The sequence below is a fragment of the Sinocyclocheilus grahami genome, unplaced genomic scaffold (assembly GCF_001515645.1).
Source record: "Sinocyclocheilus grahami isolate Dianchi unplaced genomic scaffold, SAMN03320097.WGS_v1.1 scaffold39.1, whole genome shotgun sequence".
Taxonomy (NCBI): Eukaryota; Metazoa; Chordata; class Actinopteri; order Cypriniformes; family Cyprinidae; genus Sinocyclocheilus; species Sinocyclocheilus grahami.
In genome coordinates, this window is record NW_015505218.1 from 1244954 (window position 1) to 1263666 (window position 18713).

At 36.8% G+C, this 18713-nt stretch overlaps 1 protein-coding gene across 3 annotated transcripts in view; it reads right to left on the reverse strand.

Annotated features, from left to right (window-relative positions):
* LOC107581902 (glucocorticoid receptor-like) overlaps window positions 1-18713 on the reverse strand; it is an 84540-nt gene that overhangs the window by 63264 nt on the left and 2563 nt on the right. For 2 of the 3 annotated variants that reach the window (XM_016267583.1, XM_016267580.1), the window contains exon 2: window positions 16674-17719. In XM_016267583.1, coding sequence (XP_016123069.1) covers window positions 16674-17710 — 1037 coding nt within the window. In that variant the 5' untranslated portion in view covers window positions 17711-17719. Of the gene's footprint in view, window positions 1-16673; window positions 17723-18713 lie in introns of all 3 variants that reach the window. The other variant, XM_016267582.1, reaches the window with a different exon arrangement.

An 18713-nucleotide genomic window follows, 5' to 3' on the forward strand; every position in this document is an offset into this window, starting at 1 on the left:
TTTTTTTAACCAAGAAAAAAACATTTCACATTACTTTTTTCTTTTCAGTCAAATATGTGCCATTTATGGTGCAGGTGCAATTTAGTTTCTACTTTTGATGCAAATAGAGGGAAACTAATTTTGCAGAGAAAACATCTCTCATTTAGCAGTCACAAAACAAAGCAAAATGGAGTGTAATTAGGGGCTGAATGTCCCTCTTTGCATTCAGATGTCAAGCACACGACAGAAACGTTCATAAAATCACTGCAGCAGTGCAAAATTCCAGAAATTCACCTTTAACAGGACAGAACAGAACAGAACAATAATGCCATGTGACAGAAGACACAAAATAAGCAGAGGCCTGAAAGACAGATTGATGGAGAGCAAGCGAAATAACATTCTGTGGGATGAAGACCGATTTAGTTAGTTGCTGATCAACAGATGTTTTTTTTAACCTTTTTAAGTGGCTGCCAGTGTACTACGTGCAAGGACAAGCGAGCTCTGAATTAAGATCAAAAAATCTAAACACATCAGATGTACATTACAGTCCCTGAGAGATTTTACTTTAAATGGTTGTACATTAAAAGGCAATAAAAGGTATAACAGTGCAATGGAGCATGTCCTACTAACAGCTTTTTTCTTTATAAATCCAATTAGGGCTGGACAATAATTCAATATCAATATGCATCGCGATATAATTTTTTTCAATAACTGTGATATGATTTTTTAAACACATTTCTGATATTTCGATATACATTACCATACGCTGATTTATTTGTGCGTTTGACTTCGTTGAATAAACATGAGCACTGCACGTTTCAAAATCAAAACGCGGCGCGGGTGTTTTATTTGAATGTATCTCTGAAGGGAACCGACCGTCTTCAGAAAAGTTTCGATGGCATTTTCATTTGATCTGATAAAGTAGCGTTCTTTGATTGCAGCCATTACTGGGGAAACCGCTAGTTTTATCACTCTAAAGCGCCTCCTGTTGGCAGAGAATCAGTTTGCATTTTCAATAAGCCCGTCTGCAGCAACATTTCCAGTTTTTGTTGTTGTTCTTTTTTTCTGTTTTCTGCAGCGCCTTTTCATACCCTTTTTTTCTGGCTGAAGCACATTTGTTTCAATCTATAAGAATAATCAGCCTACACACTACCAGTCAAAAGTTTTTGAACAGTAATATTTAAAAAGTTTTTTTGTTTTTTAAGAATTCTCTTTGTGCTCACCAAGGCTGCCTTTATTTGCTCCAAAGTACAGCAAAAACAGTAACATTTTGAAATAGTTTTACTATTTAAAATTGCTTTCTATTTTGAATAAATTTTAAAATGTAATTTATTCTTGTGATGACAAAGCTGAACTTTTAGTCTTCTCTAGTCTTAAAATAAAAAGTATCATCGGCAAGGGTAAATTAAATTGCACAAAAGGTATGTTACAAAAGATTTCTATTTAAAATAAAATAAATTAGATGATAAAATTTTGAAATAGTTTTACTATTTAAAATTGTTTTCGATTTGAATAGATTTTAAAATGTAATTTATTCCTGTGATGTATGAAAGCTAAATTTTCTGCATTATTACTCCAGTCTTCAGTGTCACATGATCCAGAAATAATTTGAATATACTGATTTGCTGATTATCAATATTTAAAACGGTTGAGTACATTTTTTTTCAGGATTTTTTTCTTTGATGAATAGAAAGATCCAAAGATCAGCATTTATCTGAAATAAAAAGCTTTTGTAACATTATACCCTATTCCATTCAATATAATTTTTTTTTTTTTTTTTTGGAAATAAATTATAGAAATTAATGCTTTTATTTAGCAAGGATGCATAAAATTGATCAAAAGTGATGATAAAGGCATTTATAATGTTACAAAAGATAAATAGTGTTCATATCCATATCGGAATTATATCGTATCGACCGAAATTAAGAAATATATCATGATATAAATTTTGGCCATATCGTCTAGGGCTGTGTATCACCAGCAAAGTCACGATACGATATGTATCACGATACAGAGGCCACGATACGATACGTATCACGATACATGACTGCACTGAATTTCACCTCAGCAGAATTTAGTAAAACAGCTGTTTATTAAACACTGCTTACTATAGTGCCATTTCTAACTATTGGCAGAGCAGGCAGTTGACCTCTGCATTATGAAGGGCCTCTATAATTGTACCACAGTACAATATAGGTAATTGCATATGTTTCATTGTGCACTCTCCACCAGGTACAATATTCTGATTGTTTGCATCTTGTTTTTAAGCCCATAAATAATAATGTACTTGTTCTAATAAATGTATATTGTAATGTACTCATTCTAATATATTAAAAAAATTATTTACATTGCTGGTAGGTTATCATTGCACAAATTAACACCCTCTCTACAATAAAAAAAAAAAAAAAAAAGAGAAGAGTTCTAAAATAACGCGCTGTCTTCACTGTATCTAACGCACACACGCTCAAGGCTGATTTAACGGTGGTAATTCATACATACACAACCTCTCTCTCTCTCTCGTAAATGAACAGTTGATGAATTACACTTTTCTGAGAATAGATTATTGAAGTGGAGATCGCTAAACTGCAAGCTAGCCGCTGTTTTCAGAAAGCAAGCGCGTTTATCCACAGTGGAGAGAGAGCGTGTGTGCACATGGTTGCCAGGTTGACAAAGATAAGTAACACACTTAGCAGATATTTCTGTATTGCGCAAGTGTGAAGCTCTGTTTTGGGGTTTACGTCTCTTTATATCAGGCAGCCCAGTTGTGTTCCTCTGCGCCCAGATTAAACCTTGGTGTAGCCTATATATGCTCTATTCATTCTTTTTTAGAAACCTTGCACTTTTCTAGTCAATTTTAAACGTTGTACAATTTTAAACAAATTAAGCGTGGTCCACTGCTGCACACGTGCCACAATATCGATACAGGGCCAACTGTATCGATACTCGTATCATCAAATCTCTGTGACGATACATCGTCGTATCGATATTTTGAACACAGCACTGATATCGTCCAGCCCTACATCCAATAATTCTGCCGTTTTACTTCATATGGAGTGTCCCTAACCAAAATATAAAAAAAATTGTCAGCCTGTTTAGATTGGTGTGTAATATTTCTATTAAGACAAAACGTTCCAATTGCTTTACAAATCCCTACTAAAGAGAAAATCAGGAACATAAAAAAATAAAAACAATGTCCGCCAATGCTGAGCCAAGCCCACTTTAGTTACAGTTGCTATTTCAGTCATTTTTCACTAGCTTTTTGTTCCCCCAAACATGTAGCGAAGGAATCAAACTCTGTGAATTACCCAAGCAATTATTAAATATCAGTAACCATTAGGGGTGGGGAAAAAAACCCTAATTGCCAGTGCTGCTGTATTAGATGATGTATACGTTTCAAGCCGGCACGAGAAAGCAAAACCATGGAAACACTTTGGATTTTACACACTGCCAGGAAAGCATGACTAAACACGAATAAAAGGGTATGCAAAGTAACATAGCACTTTATTTTATTTCAGAGGGTATTTTTTCTACTCATTTAGTTGAACATTTGATTATTATATTCATGTGCAAGTTCAGGGTTTTGGTACTTGAAAGTTTCATGGTTCAAGGTACTTTAAAATATACAATGTGTATGTGTATGCTCCTGAAATAAAAGTTCAGAAAGATTCGATGCATTGTTCTTGTTAACATGACTCATCATATACAGTCTCTTTAAGGGTATGATCAAGTATTTCCCATTGTCTAGTCTTTAATCAGCAAACAAAAATCACAAGAAATTGTAATAAGACAATCGAATCGCAATAGTTACATAATCGCAATATATACCGTATTGGCCTGAATATAAGACGACGACTGATTATAAGACGACCCCCTTTTTCCAGATGTACCTTTTGGAAAAAGTCTTTTTATAAACCAAATCTTGTTTTTTCTCAGTAAAACACATTTTGTCTATTTGAATTTCTGTTTTGAAAGTATGGTAAAAACTGGTAAAATGTACCAACAATCACATTTAAAAATTAGGACAACTTTGATGAACTTTTTTGATCCACTTCAAATGTTGACTACTTTATATTGAATCAGCACACAAGTATCGAGATAGTGAATTGGCAGGTTAGCGTATCGTCCCAGCCCTAGTAACCATGGGGTTTTATGTAGTTAATATATACTGTACACAGACACCAAAAGAGCTCACATTATGCCTTGGAAGATCAAATCCAAGATGTGAAATTGAGGAAATGTATTTTGGTAAAGATACAGATATTATTATTGTTGTTGTTGTTGTTTCATTGCCATTTAGATTACAGTTAAAAAAAAATTTGACCTTTCATTACCTAATTTTTTCCGAGTGCATTCTGCTTTTCAATCTGAAACCTAACAAATATTTTTGTGTTAAATGTAACAATGTTAAGTGTACTTTCTTTAAAATTATTGCCACTTTGATATTTTGTTATAATTCAAAGACATTCTTATGACTTAAATGTACAAATACTTTACGGTTCCAAATAGTTAGTGCTGGGCGGTATACCTGTTCATACCGAATACCAGTGTTTATTTTTGTTATGATATGAATTTTTAAATACCACAATACCAGTGAATGTCCCTTAAACAGCGTTCGGAACGCGGCGTGGCACGACACTGTTTGAGTTGCACTGTGGTGAGCGCACCACAGCTATATGTGTTACTAAACATGCCGGTGAAGATGGACAACCCCCTACAATGCAAGTAAATCACTTGCATATGCGACTAAATCTTCACTCTGGGCAACTAAATGATGTCAAATATTAGCCAATGGCTAATATATTCTTAGATTATACTCGCCAGTGTGTGAGTCGGAGGCTAAGTATAAGTTTATCACAGATATATTTTCACTCGCCAGACACTCTGACTGAGCACTTCAAGAGTTACACTCTCCGTCAAGTGATCTGTGCTATTTTTCAATTCCTCTCAATGGATGTGCAGCATACCTGTATTTGACGTATTGTAAACTCTAGTGCGAAGGCGCGCGACTTGCCGTCGCTTTGTCTTACACACACGCAAAGAGAGAGACAGAGCGAGTGTGTCTTACATAACATGCAGAATTGAAGCGCTACATGTAAACTATATTCTTTGTTGCATTTTCCTGCCAAAATAACAGCGTTCCTTTGGAATTCTTCAGCTTTTAAAAACTCTCGTTGGCTGGCGCTCACGTATTATCATCCTTGCATAAACTCTAGTGCGAAGGCGCGCGACTTGCCGTCGCTTTGTCTTACACACACGCAAAGAGAGAGACAGAGCGAGTGTCTTACATAACATGCAGAATTGAAGCGCTACATGTAAACTATATTCTTTGTTGCATTTTCCTGCCAAAATAACAGCGTTCCTTTGGAATTCTTCAGCTTTTAAAAACTCTCGTTGGCTGGCGCTCACGTATTATCATCCTTGTTTTGATTTCAGCAAATAAATTCGAGCGAACGCAGGCAACGTTATTAATATTCATGAACCCAGCAGCTCATTAATCATTAGTGCGTTTTATATTATTTATATTATTAGTAGTAGAATTCGTAGAAGTATTGTTATCTTAGTATTATTTTTAGTTTTTCCCCCCTTATTTTATAGAAACACTAAATGACAAACAATATCTTCAGTTAAAATGACAATTTTTTTCTAAGTCAATCTACTGCAGTATTTCCTCTCTCAATCAGTAAAAAATGTGGTTAACACCCGGTCATGCATGAAAAAAAACACCATCATATATCGTAGGCTTGCTGCGATAGATGGTGTTGGCGGTAATACCGGTGTTAAGCCGCAGCACCAGTTACGTCACCTGCCCACCGCGGCACCGTCCCCCACCATCGTTTTGATTTTTATAGTAATAAAAATAATTTAGTTCAGTAAGAGAACAGACACTACAATTAAAAACTGAACTCGGCTGCTCAATACAGCATGCCGAACAACAGTCGTGTCATAGATTACATTTCATTCATGTGAGGTGAGTGAGTACAGCAGCCACATCCTGCTGTACATTTCCTTACTAAGAGCAGTGGACATCTAAGCACTAATCTTTAAATTGGGTTTAAATCTGGTAAAAACCACAGCTTGTGTGTATATAGCAATCACACACAAATCGATGTATGAGCAGCTGAAAAAACACATAATGAATTTGCAGGGAAAAGAGCTAAGGAGCCAATGACATTTCCAAAGGACTCAGGCACTGCCTTTTGCAAACTGTAATAACTCAGCACCCAAAAGCAAATCCAACCCAAGCTCCTAGAAAACTCAAAACAAACAGGGAGAGGGGAGGAATTCACCATGCTTGAGGGCGAAGTTGCAACTTCAGGAAATTAGGCCAAGGACTCCCACTTGAAGAACAGAGCAAGAACCGAGGTCTTAATGGAACAGTTCACCCACAAAAGGAGAATTCACCATTTGCACTCGTCTTCAATCCAAACCCATGTGTCTCTTTCGCGAAAATAGTTGTTGAATTTCAGAACTATCCTGGCTATTTTTTTCATACAATAAAAATGTAATGGGCACTAAGATTGTTTTACCAAAATGTTCAAAAGTTCCAAAGGTCAGAATTTTATTTTAAAATATAAATATTTTGTAACAATATACACTATTTTTTTCTTTCTTTTTGTAATAAAATTCATATTTTTATAAAGCAATGATATGTTACACTGATGAAAACTAATATAATTATTTTCTAGCAATATAGTCTTTACCATTTTAAATGAATGATGTTATTTTTAACTTTTTATTCATCAAAGAATTCTGAAAAAAAAGTATTACAGACTCAAAAAAAAAACATTAAGCTGTTTCCAACACTGATAATAAATCAGCATATTAAAATGATTTCTGAAGGATCACGCGACACTGACGACTAGAGTAATGATGCTGAAAATTAAGCTTTGCATCACTGAAATATATCTAAATAAATTTGAAAGTATATTTAAATTGAAAACTATTATTTTAAATTGCAATAATATTCAATTTTTTTCTGTATTTTTGATTAAATAAATGCAGCCTTGATGAGCATAAGAGACCTCTTTTAAAAAAAAAAACACTAAAATTCTTACTGATCCCAAAATTTTGAACAGCAGTGTACATATATTTAAATTCTAATTTTTTTTGACAATTTAAAGTTTAGTTGGAATGTACTGTAGTGTATGTACTACTTTTATGAATTATTTTGCGACACTAGAGGCTTACCTATTTATAATTAAAACAACTTTTGGAACTATCAGATATCAGCACACTGAACACACACATAATGGTTTTTCCCATGGGTGGCACTGGAGGGTTCTAGAGTGCGACCGCACCCTCTAGAAGTGAAATGAAACTAATCAGCAGGGGGTCTGTTGTGTCACATGACTACACTTAACACAGAGCCTGACACTTACAACTGGCACTCATTCAACAGCAGAAACGAGTTCTACATGTGATTATTACATGTAAATGTTATTCAACCCTCTACAATGCGAGTAATTCACTCGCATATGTGACTAATATTAGCCACTGGCTAATAAATTCTTAGATTTCACTCGCCAGTGTCTGAGTTGGAGGCTGAGTATAAGTTTATCACAGATATATTTTCACTCGCCAAAAACTCTGTGCACTTCAGAGTTTTACTCTCCGTCAAGTGATCTGTGCTATTTTTCAATTCCTCTCAATGGATGCGCAGCATACCTGTATTTGACGTATCATAAACTCTAGTGTGAAGGTGCACGACTCGCTGTCGCTTTGTCTCACACGCAGAAAGAAAGAGAGTGAGAGAGTCTTACATACCAGAATTGACGTGCTACTATATATTCTTCGTTGTATTTTCCGGTCAAAATAACAGTTCGTTTAGAATTCTTCAGCTTTTAATGGCACTCAGCGGGTGTTGCAGTGCTTCAGTCCAAAATAAGTTAAATAAAAAGCGCCCATCCATTAAAAAAAAAGTGTCTCATACGGCAGAATAAAGGCCTCCTGTAGCGAATCAATGCGTTTTTGTAAGAAAAATAACCATATTTAAAACGTAATAATCACTTTAATCTAGCTTGCGCCAACAGTTGTACACGGAAGCAGCTCTGGGCTGATGACGTATGAGGTCGGCTTTGCGCATGCGCTGCTCAGAAGTGACGAATGCGGAAGCGCAGCGGAGAGATCAAAACAAAATAACGGTCACTAATTAGAAGTACAAAACGAGGATTTGTAAAGAAGAATGTAAGAGGATTTTGATATAAGCCAAGAGGAGACTGGTTTTCATTTGCTAAAGGCTCCTGTTAACAAACGTTGGTTTTCTCTAAACTCACTGGTGCATGCGCAACACTAACCTCATACGTCATCAGCCCAGAGCTGCTTCCGTGTACAACTGTTGGCGCAAGCTAGATTAAAGTGATTATTACGTTTTGAATATGGATTTTTCTTACAAAAACGCATCGATTCGCTACAGGAGGCCTTTGTTCATACATACAGTGCTATTTAATACAAAAATAAAATGTTTAGGCTATTCGGTAGGCTACATTAGACTAGTAAATCACACTGCTGCTGTAAAATGTATGAATTTATTTCAGCCTATGTTATTAGTATTGTTTTATTTTTATTTTGTCCAATATTTAATTTTTAGGACACTTAGTAGATCAGTGTTACTCATTGCGCGGCTCCAAGCTTTACTTTGTGGCTCGCATGGCAGTAAATAATACGATGATATGATCATGCAGTCAATACAGATATTTCATAAAAACATTATAAACAAGCAGGGCTATAACATAACCCATTAAAAAAAACTCACACCATGTCTACACCGGACGCGAGTGACGCGATCCGACAAAAGACAATAGAACCCAGTGATGTTGTCTACACTGGATGCGGCGCAGCACCATGCAATGCGACACGATCCCCATCAGTAAACTGATGCCTCGTTCTATTTATGACAAACTGTACTGGCACTACGTTCAAATGATTTGCAACTGTTGCTTTGTCGCGTCAAGTGTAGACAGACTTTTAGCGCGGCACGACAACTGTCGCGTCCGGTGTAGACATGGTCAGACAGTGTCTGCTCTATTACAAATAATTTATATATATATATTTTAAAATACCTAAACCAGCGGCATTACAAGATGGAAATATAGACTAGAAAAGATATTTACACTTGCTCTGTCCTACGTCCATGACACTGACTCACTGCGGATTAGCCAGTTTTAATCTTAACAGCTCTTAACGCCGAATGTGCACTTGGATGGTTAGATACATGATGGGCTAGTATAAAAAAATTAAATAACTTAAGGTCTTTCCAGCATTAAGGTATAATCCTTCTTTTTTTTAATAATCTTGTCTCAGTTACAAATTTGACTGGTAAATGATAAAGAATGATAGCCCCTTTTATATTGCATTGCATTGCATATGACAGATTGATAAAAAAAAATTGATAAATGCTATTTATGACTGGATGTAACTTTTGATGCTTCGCGGAAAAAGTGGCTCTGCGACTGACTTTGCCCTATCAGTGCGGCTCCCATGAAAAAAATAGTGAAAAACACTTTAGTAGATAAGGTAAAGATTTAAAAGATATGTATGCTTCTTGTAAACAATTAGTGAATATGCATATAAACAGCCTTTTAATCAACAGAGTGGAATAATCATGGCTGATAGGAAGACATGCAAACGTAAAAGAAAACCAAACTGGATGCAAGAAGAGCTGCTACTTCTTACCCAACTGGTTAATAAAAGCAAGGACATAATCAAAGGAAAATTGTCCCCCACAAGTTCCACAACCGTCATAATACCACCCCCAATAAAACTTTATTGTGATTTTTTTTTTTGCCCATATCACGCAGCCCTATATTCAAGGTTAAAATTCTCAACAGAGCCTAAAATATTACATTTACTTGCTATACTTTGGATATGATAATCAACACTCAAAAAACAAAAAAACTCATTTGTATACAAACAGTAAGTTTCAATAAGCACCTCTCTATAGTTTTTTTTTTTCGGGTAACTAACAAGTTTTTTTTTTTTTTTACTGTAAATGTTATTTGATTAATTAACAATAAACAAATAAATGCTTTCAATCAATACATTGATTTTTTTAAATATTTTGTCTTAGTTTGCAGTATTGGTAAATGCAAACATTATTATTTGCTGATTTTTAATATGGGTGCTATAGGATTCCTAAGATCAACTATCCTTTTCAACTAAATATTATCATATGTGGAAATATCATTTACATAAATCAATTCCTAAATATTTATTAATTAGAATCTCAACAGCTATAAACTACTGTTTGACTCCTTTGCAGAGGACTTAGACTGTCCTTGACCTTTGCAGAGAACTCTTCCAACTGGGCTGAATTAACATCCAAATTAAATGCAGTCAGAGACCACTGTGTTCCTGCATCACCCACTGTTGAAGTGAATTAATGCCTCAAACACACCAGGTATGTTGCCCACAGGAAAGAGAGCAGAACGGACCAGTATGGACGAGATATTTCTTTCGGCTGCAGTATGAGAGCTACTGGAATTAAGACCCGCTGCTGGAAATTCCATTGATTCTTAGATCACAAAACAAGTAGAAACAAGCCTGAGAAATGGGAAGTTGGCATTAAAAAATTATCAAAGGTGTGATTTAAGGAATTGCTAGAGTCAACAATTCTAAGTCTAAGTCAAGCATTACTCACTGGCACTTATTTTTCAAAATTTGGCTCATTTTCGACCTGTAATGCATGTGCACATTAAAGAGCTGCTGTATTAACTTCTAATGCTGAGATGTTTCAATAAATATTATTTACTATTATTAGAGACTTTTGTTAAATCTTAAGCCATTTGCTAAATTAACCCAAAATTACTAGGGATGTCAAAAGGGTTGGAAATCTAAATTAAAATGTTGTACTTTAAGCTGCAGTCCGTAACTTTTGGCACTCTAGCGGTTAATAAACAGAACTACGCGTGTCTTGCGGGAGAACATTGTAGCTACTGCTCTCTGTTTATGTCTATGACGAATCACACAGGTACCAGGCTACTCTGCAGCGGTACCTACCCGAACCAGTCTAAAATAGCCCCTTACTATAGGTGTACAGTAGTGATTCAGGACAAGCCAAAAACACGGTTTGGAAAATGGATTCGTGGTGCACTCGCTTATTATATATATTTTGTCAATTTTGAACACAAAGTTACGGACAGCAGATTTATATATGACTGATGTTTTTTTAGTAATTATATTTGAATTTAGCAGAAAATGCAACTGGTTTGTCTCATAAACCCATAAGAAAACGCAACTAACACTTCAGTGTAGTTGCTTATTAGCATGCCTATTAACAACATATTGACTGTTTATAAGTACATATAAAGCACATATTCTGCATGACCATATTCTACATCACTAATCCTACCCAATACCTACACTTAAACACTACCATACTAACTATTAATAAATAGCAAATTAGGGGTTTATTGATGTAAAAGCCATAGAATGGTTTGTTAATATCAAGAATTGGATCTTAAACTAAAGTATGACCTTAGATTTACATTTACAATTACATTTAATCATTATCCAAAGCAACTTACAAATGAGGACGATGGAAGCAATCAAAATCAACAAAAGAGTAATGATACCCGAGTGCTATAACAAGTCTCAGTTAGCTTGACGCAGTACACGTAGCAAGTTTTTTTTTTTTTATTATATAATAAATAAAAATAAAACAGACAGAATAGAACAGAGCAAGCTAGTGTTAGTGGCCTTTTTTGCTTTTGTTAATTGTATAATAAATAAAAATAAAACAGACAGAATAGAACAGAGCAAGCTAGTGTTAGTGGCCTTTTTTGCTTTTGTTAATTGTATAATAAATAAAAAGAAAATAAATAAAATAGAATAGAATAGAATACAAAAAAAGAATAGAGAAGCTAGTGTTAGGTTTTTTTTTTTACTAACAAGCAGTTAGTAAATGAATAGAGTGCAAGCCTAAAAGGGGCGAGTTTTTTAAAAGAATAGAATTAGAATAGAGCGGGCTAGAGTTAAATTAAATTGTGTATTCAAAGCATTGAAATTGCATGAGTGTCGGTTCAGAAAAGTGCATAATGTTTTAAACAATTCTAAACAAAACAGTGTTCATATGCGCAGCGTATTGCAAAGAACATAACTGACTGATCATAAAAGTGCATGTAGGCTCTCAAGCCAGTTGAAGTTTATATTATATCAAATCATATCAGTATGAGAAAAAAAACACTTCAACAGACTGTGCTGCTGTTATGTAAACATGAAAACTGTCAGCAATTCCGCCTTCAATGCTCCAGAACCCGCTTCTTATCTGACCCGTTACATGTGAATGAGAATTTATGGAATGTTTGATTTATCATCACTGTTCTTCAGGAGTTCACATTCCTGAGCCTGCATGACTGGTAAATCCTTTGAAGCAAACTGGACAAAAAGATATCAAACATTTCCACAGGACCTACAAATTAAGACTCTAACTATATAACATTCATTAAATCTAAATAATCATCAAAACACCAGGACAATTTAATAATTATATGAATAACATCTAAACTGAAAAAAAAAATACTAGGGCTTGCAATGCATTAAAAGAATATTATGGCTTACTTTTTACATATTAAATTGTAAGTTTTGTCTCTGTGTAACTGAAATTTTAAAGCATTTTAAACGCTGTTGAGTGGATTCTAAAACACCTCTGATTGGCCATAGTTTTCAAGCGCTCAACAGAAATGTCTGTTATTGGCATTGGCTACAATGATCACTCTTCGCCGAGAAATGGTTAGAATTGGCCTAATGGTTAGAGAGTTGGACTTGTAACCCAAAGGTTGCGGGTTCGAGTCTCGTACCAGCAGGGATTGTAGGTGGGGAGAGTGAATGTAGAGTGCTTTCTTCCACCTTCAATACCATGACTGAGGTGCCCTTGAGCAAGGCACCGAACCCCCAACTGCTCCCCGGGCGCCGCAGCATAAATGGCTGCCCACTGCTCCGTGTGTGTGTTCACGGTGTGTGTGTTCACTGCTGTGTGTGTGCACTTTGGATGGGTTAAACCCAGAGCACTAATTCCAAGTATGGGTTACCATACTTGGCCACATGTCACGTCAATACTTACACAGCTTTCATTAATCTTAAAGCTTCAAATGGACTCTTATTTTAAAGTGTTACCATTTCACACATTTCAACAGTCATGCTTAAAGATGCACATCTTTAAATATGTACACAAAGGCTATAGCATTAAAATTATATACATATGGATGTATGTATACTTTCACACTTTAACTTCTTCTATTCTTGAACACTTGATGATTATCTTATCAAAATAAAAGTGCAGCGCTGAGTCTAGGAGAACTCACTGGTATCACACACACTCCGCGTCGCATTCAACTCCAGCAGCGGTCTAAAACAGTTTATTTAATCACCAAACGGACACAAGTTTACTTCAAGAACGAACAATTTGGCATGGATGAAGTTTGGTGTTTAAAAAAACGGAGCAAACAGAAAGAGAAAGTGCAACCTATAAATGAAGCACACAGACGTTATTAGAGCCACAGAAAGAGAAACGTTTTGCTGAAAATGCACAATACACAAGTCATTATGTACATTAACAACAATTCGGGACCAATATAATGTAATTTAAAGGAAAACGATGTGAATGGCACTCTGAGGCGCGGCAGGATTTTCTGTCGGCTGCATTTAAATCCACGTCTGAAGTTTCCCGCTCTGTTCAGCGTGCAGTATCACGTGTCTAAAGAAAGAGAAAGTGCAACCTATAAATGAAGCACACAGACGTTATTAGAGCCACAGAAAGAGAAACGTTTTGCTGAAAATGCACAATACACAATTCATTATGTACATTAACAACGATTAACATTAACAACGATTAACATTAACAACGATTCGGGACCAATTTAATGTAATTTAAAGGAAAACTATGTGAATGGCGCTCTGTGGTGCGGCAGGATTTTCTGTCGGCTGCATTTAAATCCGCGTCTGAAGTTTCCCGCTCTGTTCAGCGTGCAGTATCACGTGTCTAAATAAATAGCACGTGCTGTTAGTGATTTCAACCACTAGAGGCCGCTCTCATACTGTATAATGACAGCAGACCCTTGTCAGCCGTTCCAGCAATGGACGCAACTATCTGCATGGATTTTTGTCAATAACCGATAGTTCCAGCAATCAAATATCGGTGCCGATTAATCGGCAAAACCGATACATCGGTCGACCTCTAATAATAATTAACTACAAGTACTAACTATATGGGTAGCGTTAGGATTAGGGTTTGGCTTAGGGTTACTTGCATGTAATTATGCATAATGTATTGCTATTATAATAGTATGTAACCTGTGTAATAAGGACACCTTAAAATAAAGTGTTACCCATATTAGGGATCCGCTGACGGATCCGCTGATAGACGTGACTTTCAAACGCTCCCGTGTGTATCTGTGTAAGTGCTTGGTGAAGAGCATGAAGCGATGATCATTGTAGCCAATCACAGACATATCTGTTGAATGCGTTAACACTATGGCCAATCAGAGGTGTTTAAGAATCCACTCAAAACAGCACTCAAAATGCTAGCGGGAAATGCTGGTATCGTCACATCTTTTAAAATTTCAGTACCGACTGGTACCGAAGTCTGTACTTTTGGCAACACTATTTTTTTTTTAAGATTTATTTTTGGCATTTTTGCATTTATTGTGTTAGGACAGATCAGAGCTGACAGGAAAATAAAGTGGGAGAGAGAGAGGGGACGGGATCGAGAAAGATCCTTGATATTTCTTTCTGTCAGGATTCGAACTCGGGACGCGCATAGCGCAACGCCACTGTATGTTGGCGCACTGCCCACAAGGCTATCGGCCTTACAACAACACTAATTTTGAATGCATATAATCAGTGTGTGTCAGGGAAACTTTCAAACTTTAAATTTAAATGTGTTCATAAGAAGAAAGACCATGATAAACAAGCAAAAATGCCATACCTAAAACCTCGTACACACCGGGACAATTATCGCGGGTGCTTATCGCCGACGTTTTTCGACACATCTTTTGTGTTCATACCCAAACAATTTTCGCAGGCGATGAGCCGAGTGAACGTGCAATGAAAAACAGAAATACCCCGGTACACATCGAATCCTATTTGATCTGCAATTCCTCTCCATAACAACTCCGCGCGCGATATTCGTCCTGGTGTGAACAAGCCTTAAGGCTGAAATTCCTTTAAAACACAGTTTAAATGAAGTCTGACAGTTTAACCTGAACTGTTTGCAGTGTAAGAGGCGTAAAAAATTATAACCACAATGTTTAAGAAATATTAATACAGTGCTGCCATGTTAGAAGTGTAAAAATAAATAAGATAAAAACGAGTCCGGTGAAATTTCAGATAACTAACACTGATAAGATTCCCCTAACACAGCACTAAACTGTCCAAGTTGGTTTAGCGGGAGAAACATGCTGACCTAAATATCTCTAACTTGGCTTTCTAAATAGACTGTCAAATTAACATTCAGCCATCGGGAAAAGGTTTAAAGGTTTCTCTTGTGCAAATGAGTCTGGCATGGCCGGATCAAGTTGGATAGAAAAATAACAACAAAACATTATCAAATAACAAGTGAGTCACAATTTCACGCTTTACCGTGACACGTACAAATCAGAAACGTGAACAAAAGCATAACTGCGAGGTCATTAAAAGTCCATATCTTTCAGGATCTCCCAGAGCATATAAATTCATATCTCAGTCTAGAAGTTTGGCTGTAAAACACTATTCATTTCATCAGAAAACCCAACCCCAAGTAGCAAAGTAATACTGGTCAAGAGTCAAGACCATGGACACACTTTATATTATTTCCAGTACTCGGGGAATTTTGAGCCATAATGACTCATAGCTTCTAGTCCTTTCCACACTCACCGAAAAACAACATCACATCAGCAACAGCAATATTGATGCTTAGAGCCTCCTGAAACCAGACTCTGAGAGGAGCACATGTGTGCCGTTCTGGGCCAAAGGGAGCACCATCAGGCCCATGTGTTTGCTTTGGACAGGCAAAGCACCAATACAGATCAGCACACATAGGCTCCTGGGAGAAGAAGTGGACCAGCACACGCTCTGTTCAAACTAATTAAAGCAGCAAACAACAGCTTCATCCAATATCATGCAGTTATGAGAAGTTTTGTGTTCAGTTTTTTTTATGCTACAGAGCAAATTGGTCTGGAATACAGAATCCACTCCACATTGTCATCAGGATTTCCTGACTGACACTTGACTGGATGAGGATTGAGATCACACTCAATCCTAGAAATATTTTCTGAGAATGACTACAAAAGGTATATTCACTATAAAACCTTCAAAAATGTTTAAGATTGTATAATTTTATCTTTTCAAGCATGCAAATCTTAGTTTTAAAACTTTGAAAACCCCTTGAGTTGTACATTTTTCCACGATTGCATTTTGCAGATATGCCCGTTATGGGGAAAGATTTCCCATAATGGCCACAATTTCATCAGCTGATGAAACATATAGAGCTCAGAATAACTACAAAATTTATATTTACTTCAGAAAAGATTGCATTCATTTCCTTGACTTTTTCAGGCCTGGAAATCACGATTTTAAAATTCTCAGAAGTTTTGTCCTAAAACCGATAAATATACACAATAGAGTGCACTACCACAGCTCAGCTTATTTTTATTTTAGAGCAAATTATTCAGTTTCATCAAAATAAAGCTGCTCATTCAACAGCCTTTAAAAGTCATTCCTACCTGCTGCACGGATAGGTGGACGGAAGTACTGTCTCATTGGCTCTCTGCATGCCAGACGGATCTCCATATCCATTTCCTCGAACCCAGCCATCACTTAAGGTAGGTAGGGGAGGAAACAGGCCAAAAAGAGGTTTCTGATCTGGTAAACTCACAGCTGAGGCGGTGTTGGCTCCGTAGTGGTATGTCTGTCTGCCCATATCTCCCAAAGCGGTGGGCCCACTGTGAGGCCCACCCATCCCTGACATCTGACAGTAGCTCCGCCTCTCATTCTCCTGTTTGATGACACCCGGTGTACACAGCTGGATAAAGTCTGGGTCTTTCTCTGTCTTTATGACCGGCATGTTGACACTGGCTTCCACCATCTGCTGCCGTTTCCCCGTGCCGTTCACATTTGCACAGGCTGCACTGCTGCCAGTGACAACAGGGCTGGTATCCTTTAGGAAGTGGCTCTCTCCCAGCAAGGCATCATCCACTGCTAACGAGGAAAGGAATGCAGCCTCATCAGCAACGTAGAACTCATTCAGGTCAGATAGGGAGTCAGGTAAGTCCAGATCCTTTAGGATGTCAATGGAGTTGTCTCCAATCACTCTCTCATTACCATCCGTTTCCTTATCTGGATAGTCGTAGGGTGGAAAGTCCAGCCTATCTTTCTCCATGGGGGAAAACTGCTCCATTTTCATTGCAAAAGTGTCAGGGGCCTGGATGCCAGAACCACGATTTAAGTCTGCAATGCTCTCGTCCAAGAGTGAAAAGTTATCCCCAATGTTGAGGGGCTCTTTTACCTTTTGCTGGTGCTGCATTCTGAAAGGTTTGAATGCCTTAACATCTGGTTCTTGTATGTCACGTCCCATTAAGGATGGATCTGCCATAGAGAGGTTTCTTTGAGCGTCACTACCACTCAGTCCATTCAAGACATCTTTTGATGTATTTAAAGCAGACGCATTGGCACCAATATCAGTCAAAAGGCTTCTCTCAGTACAGTCCCCGAAAGTTAAATTCTCAGCATTGTTACTGCTGCGTTTTAGTCCACGATCCATATCTCAATCCTGCTGTAGACAGAAACATGTTTAATATAAAATTGAGTTAATATTATCAAAGAAATTACATTATGTTTTACATATAAAATGTAGTAAAAATATTGACATTGCACTTATGTTTGAATAAGACAGATGTAAACAAATACAAAACCTTTTTTAAAGAAAAATACAATTTTGCACCAAGGCCTCCAACATTATTTACTTGTGAAAATATTACAGATTCAGACTTTAAATGTCATATGTCTGGACAGAACTCCCACCAGGAGGTCCTCTCAGCTGCAAATGGAATGAAATAATATGATATGAAACTACATTTTTATCCAGATGCCCACACAAAAGCTCTCTTGGGGTGATATAATGAATGGCTTTTGCAGATTTCTAAGACTTCTCAGCTACCCTTGTGCCAGTATTTTTTTCTCCTATCAACTTGTTTGAATCGACAATCTGCATTACAAACTAATAAATTCTGTAGTTTTATCAAAACTACTGCAAAGCATTCAAACTCATCCCACAAAATGGAGCTTGATGAGCTTGATTGTTTGCTCAGATAATGAAGGCTTGATGCGCGTAGAGACATTAAAGGGGTCATATGATGCTTTTTTTAAAGATCATTATTTGGTGTATTTGGTGTAAGAGAATATGCTGACATGCTTTAATGTTCAAAAAACACATTATTTTTCAAATACTGTACATTATTGTAGGTCCTCTATGCCCCGCCTCTCTCAAACACTTAGTTTTCTACAAAGTCCCTCCTTCCGACAAGCGCAGTCTGCTCTGATTGGCCAGCTGACCCAGTGCATTGTGATTGGCCGAACACCGCAAGCACGCGTCGGAAATGTAACGCCCCTTACCATAATCTCGAGCTTCATCTTTCAAAATAAATGTAAAGACAGTAAAAAATGTAATTAGTTTTACCATAATTTCAAGCCCGAAAGGGGAACAGAGTCTCGTGACAGACACAGTGATGAAGCTGGTATGTGTTTGCAGTACACAAGCCACGGTT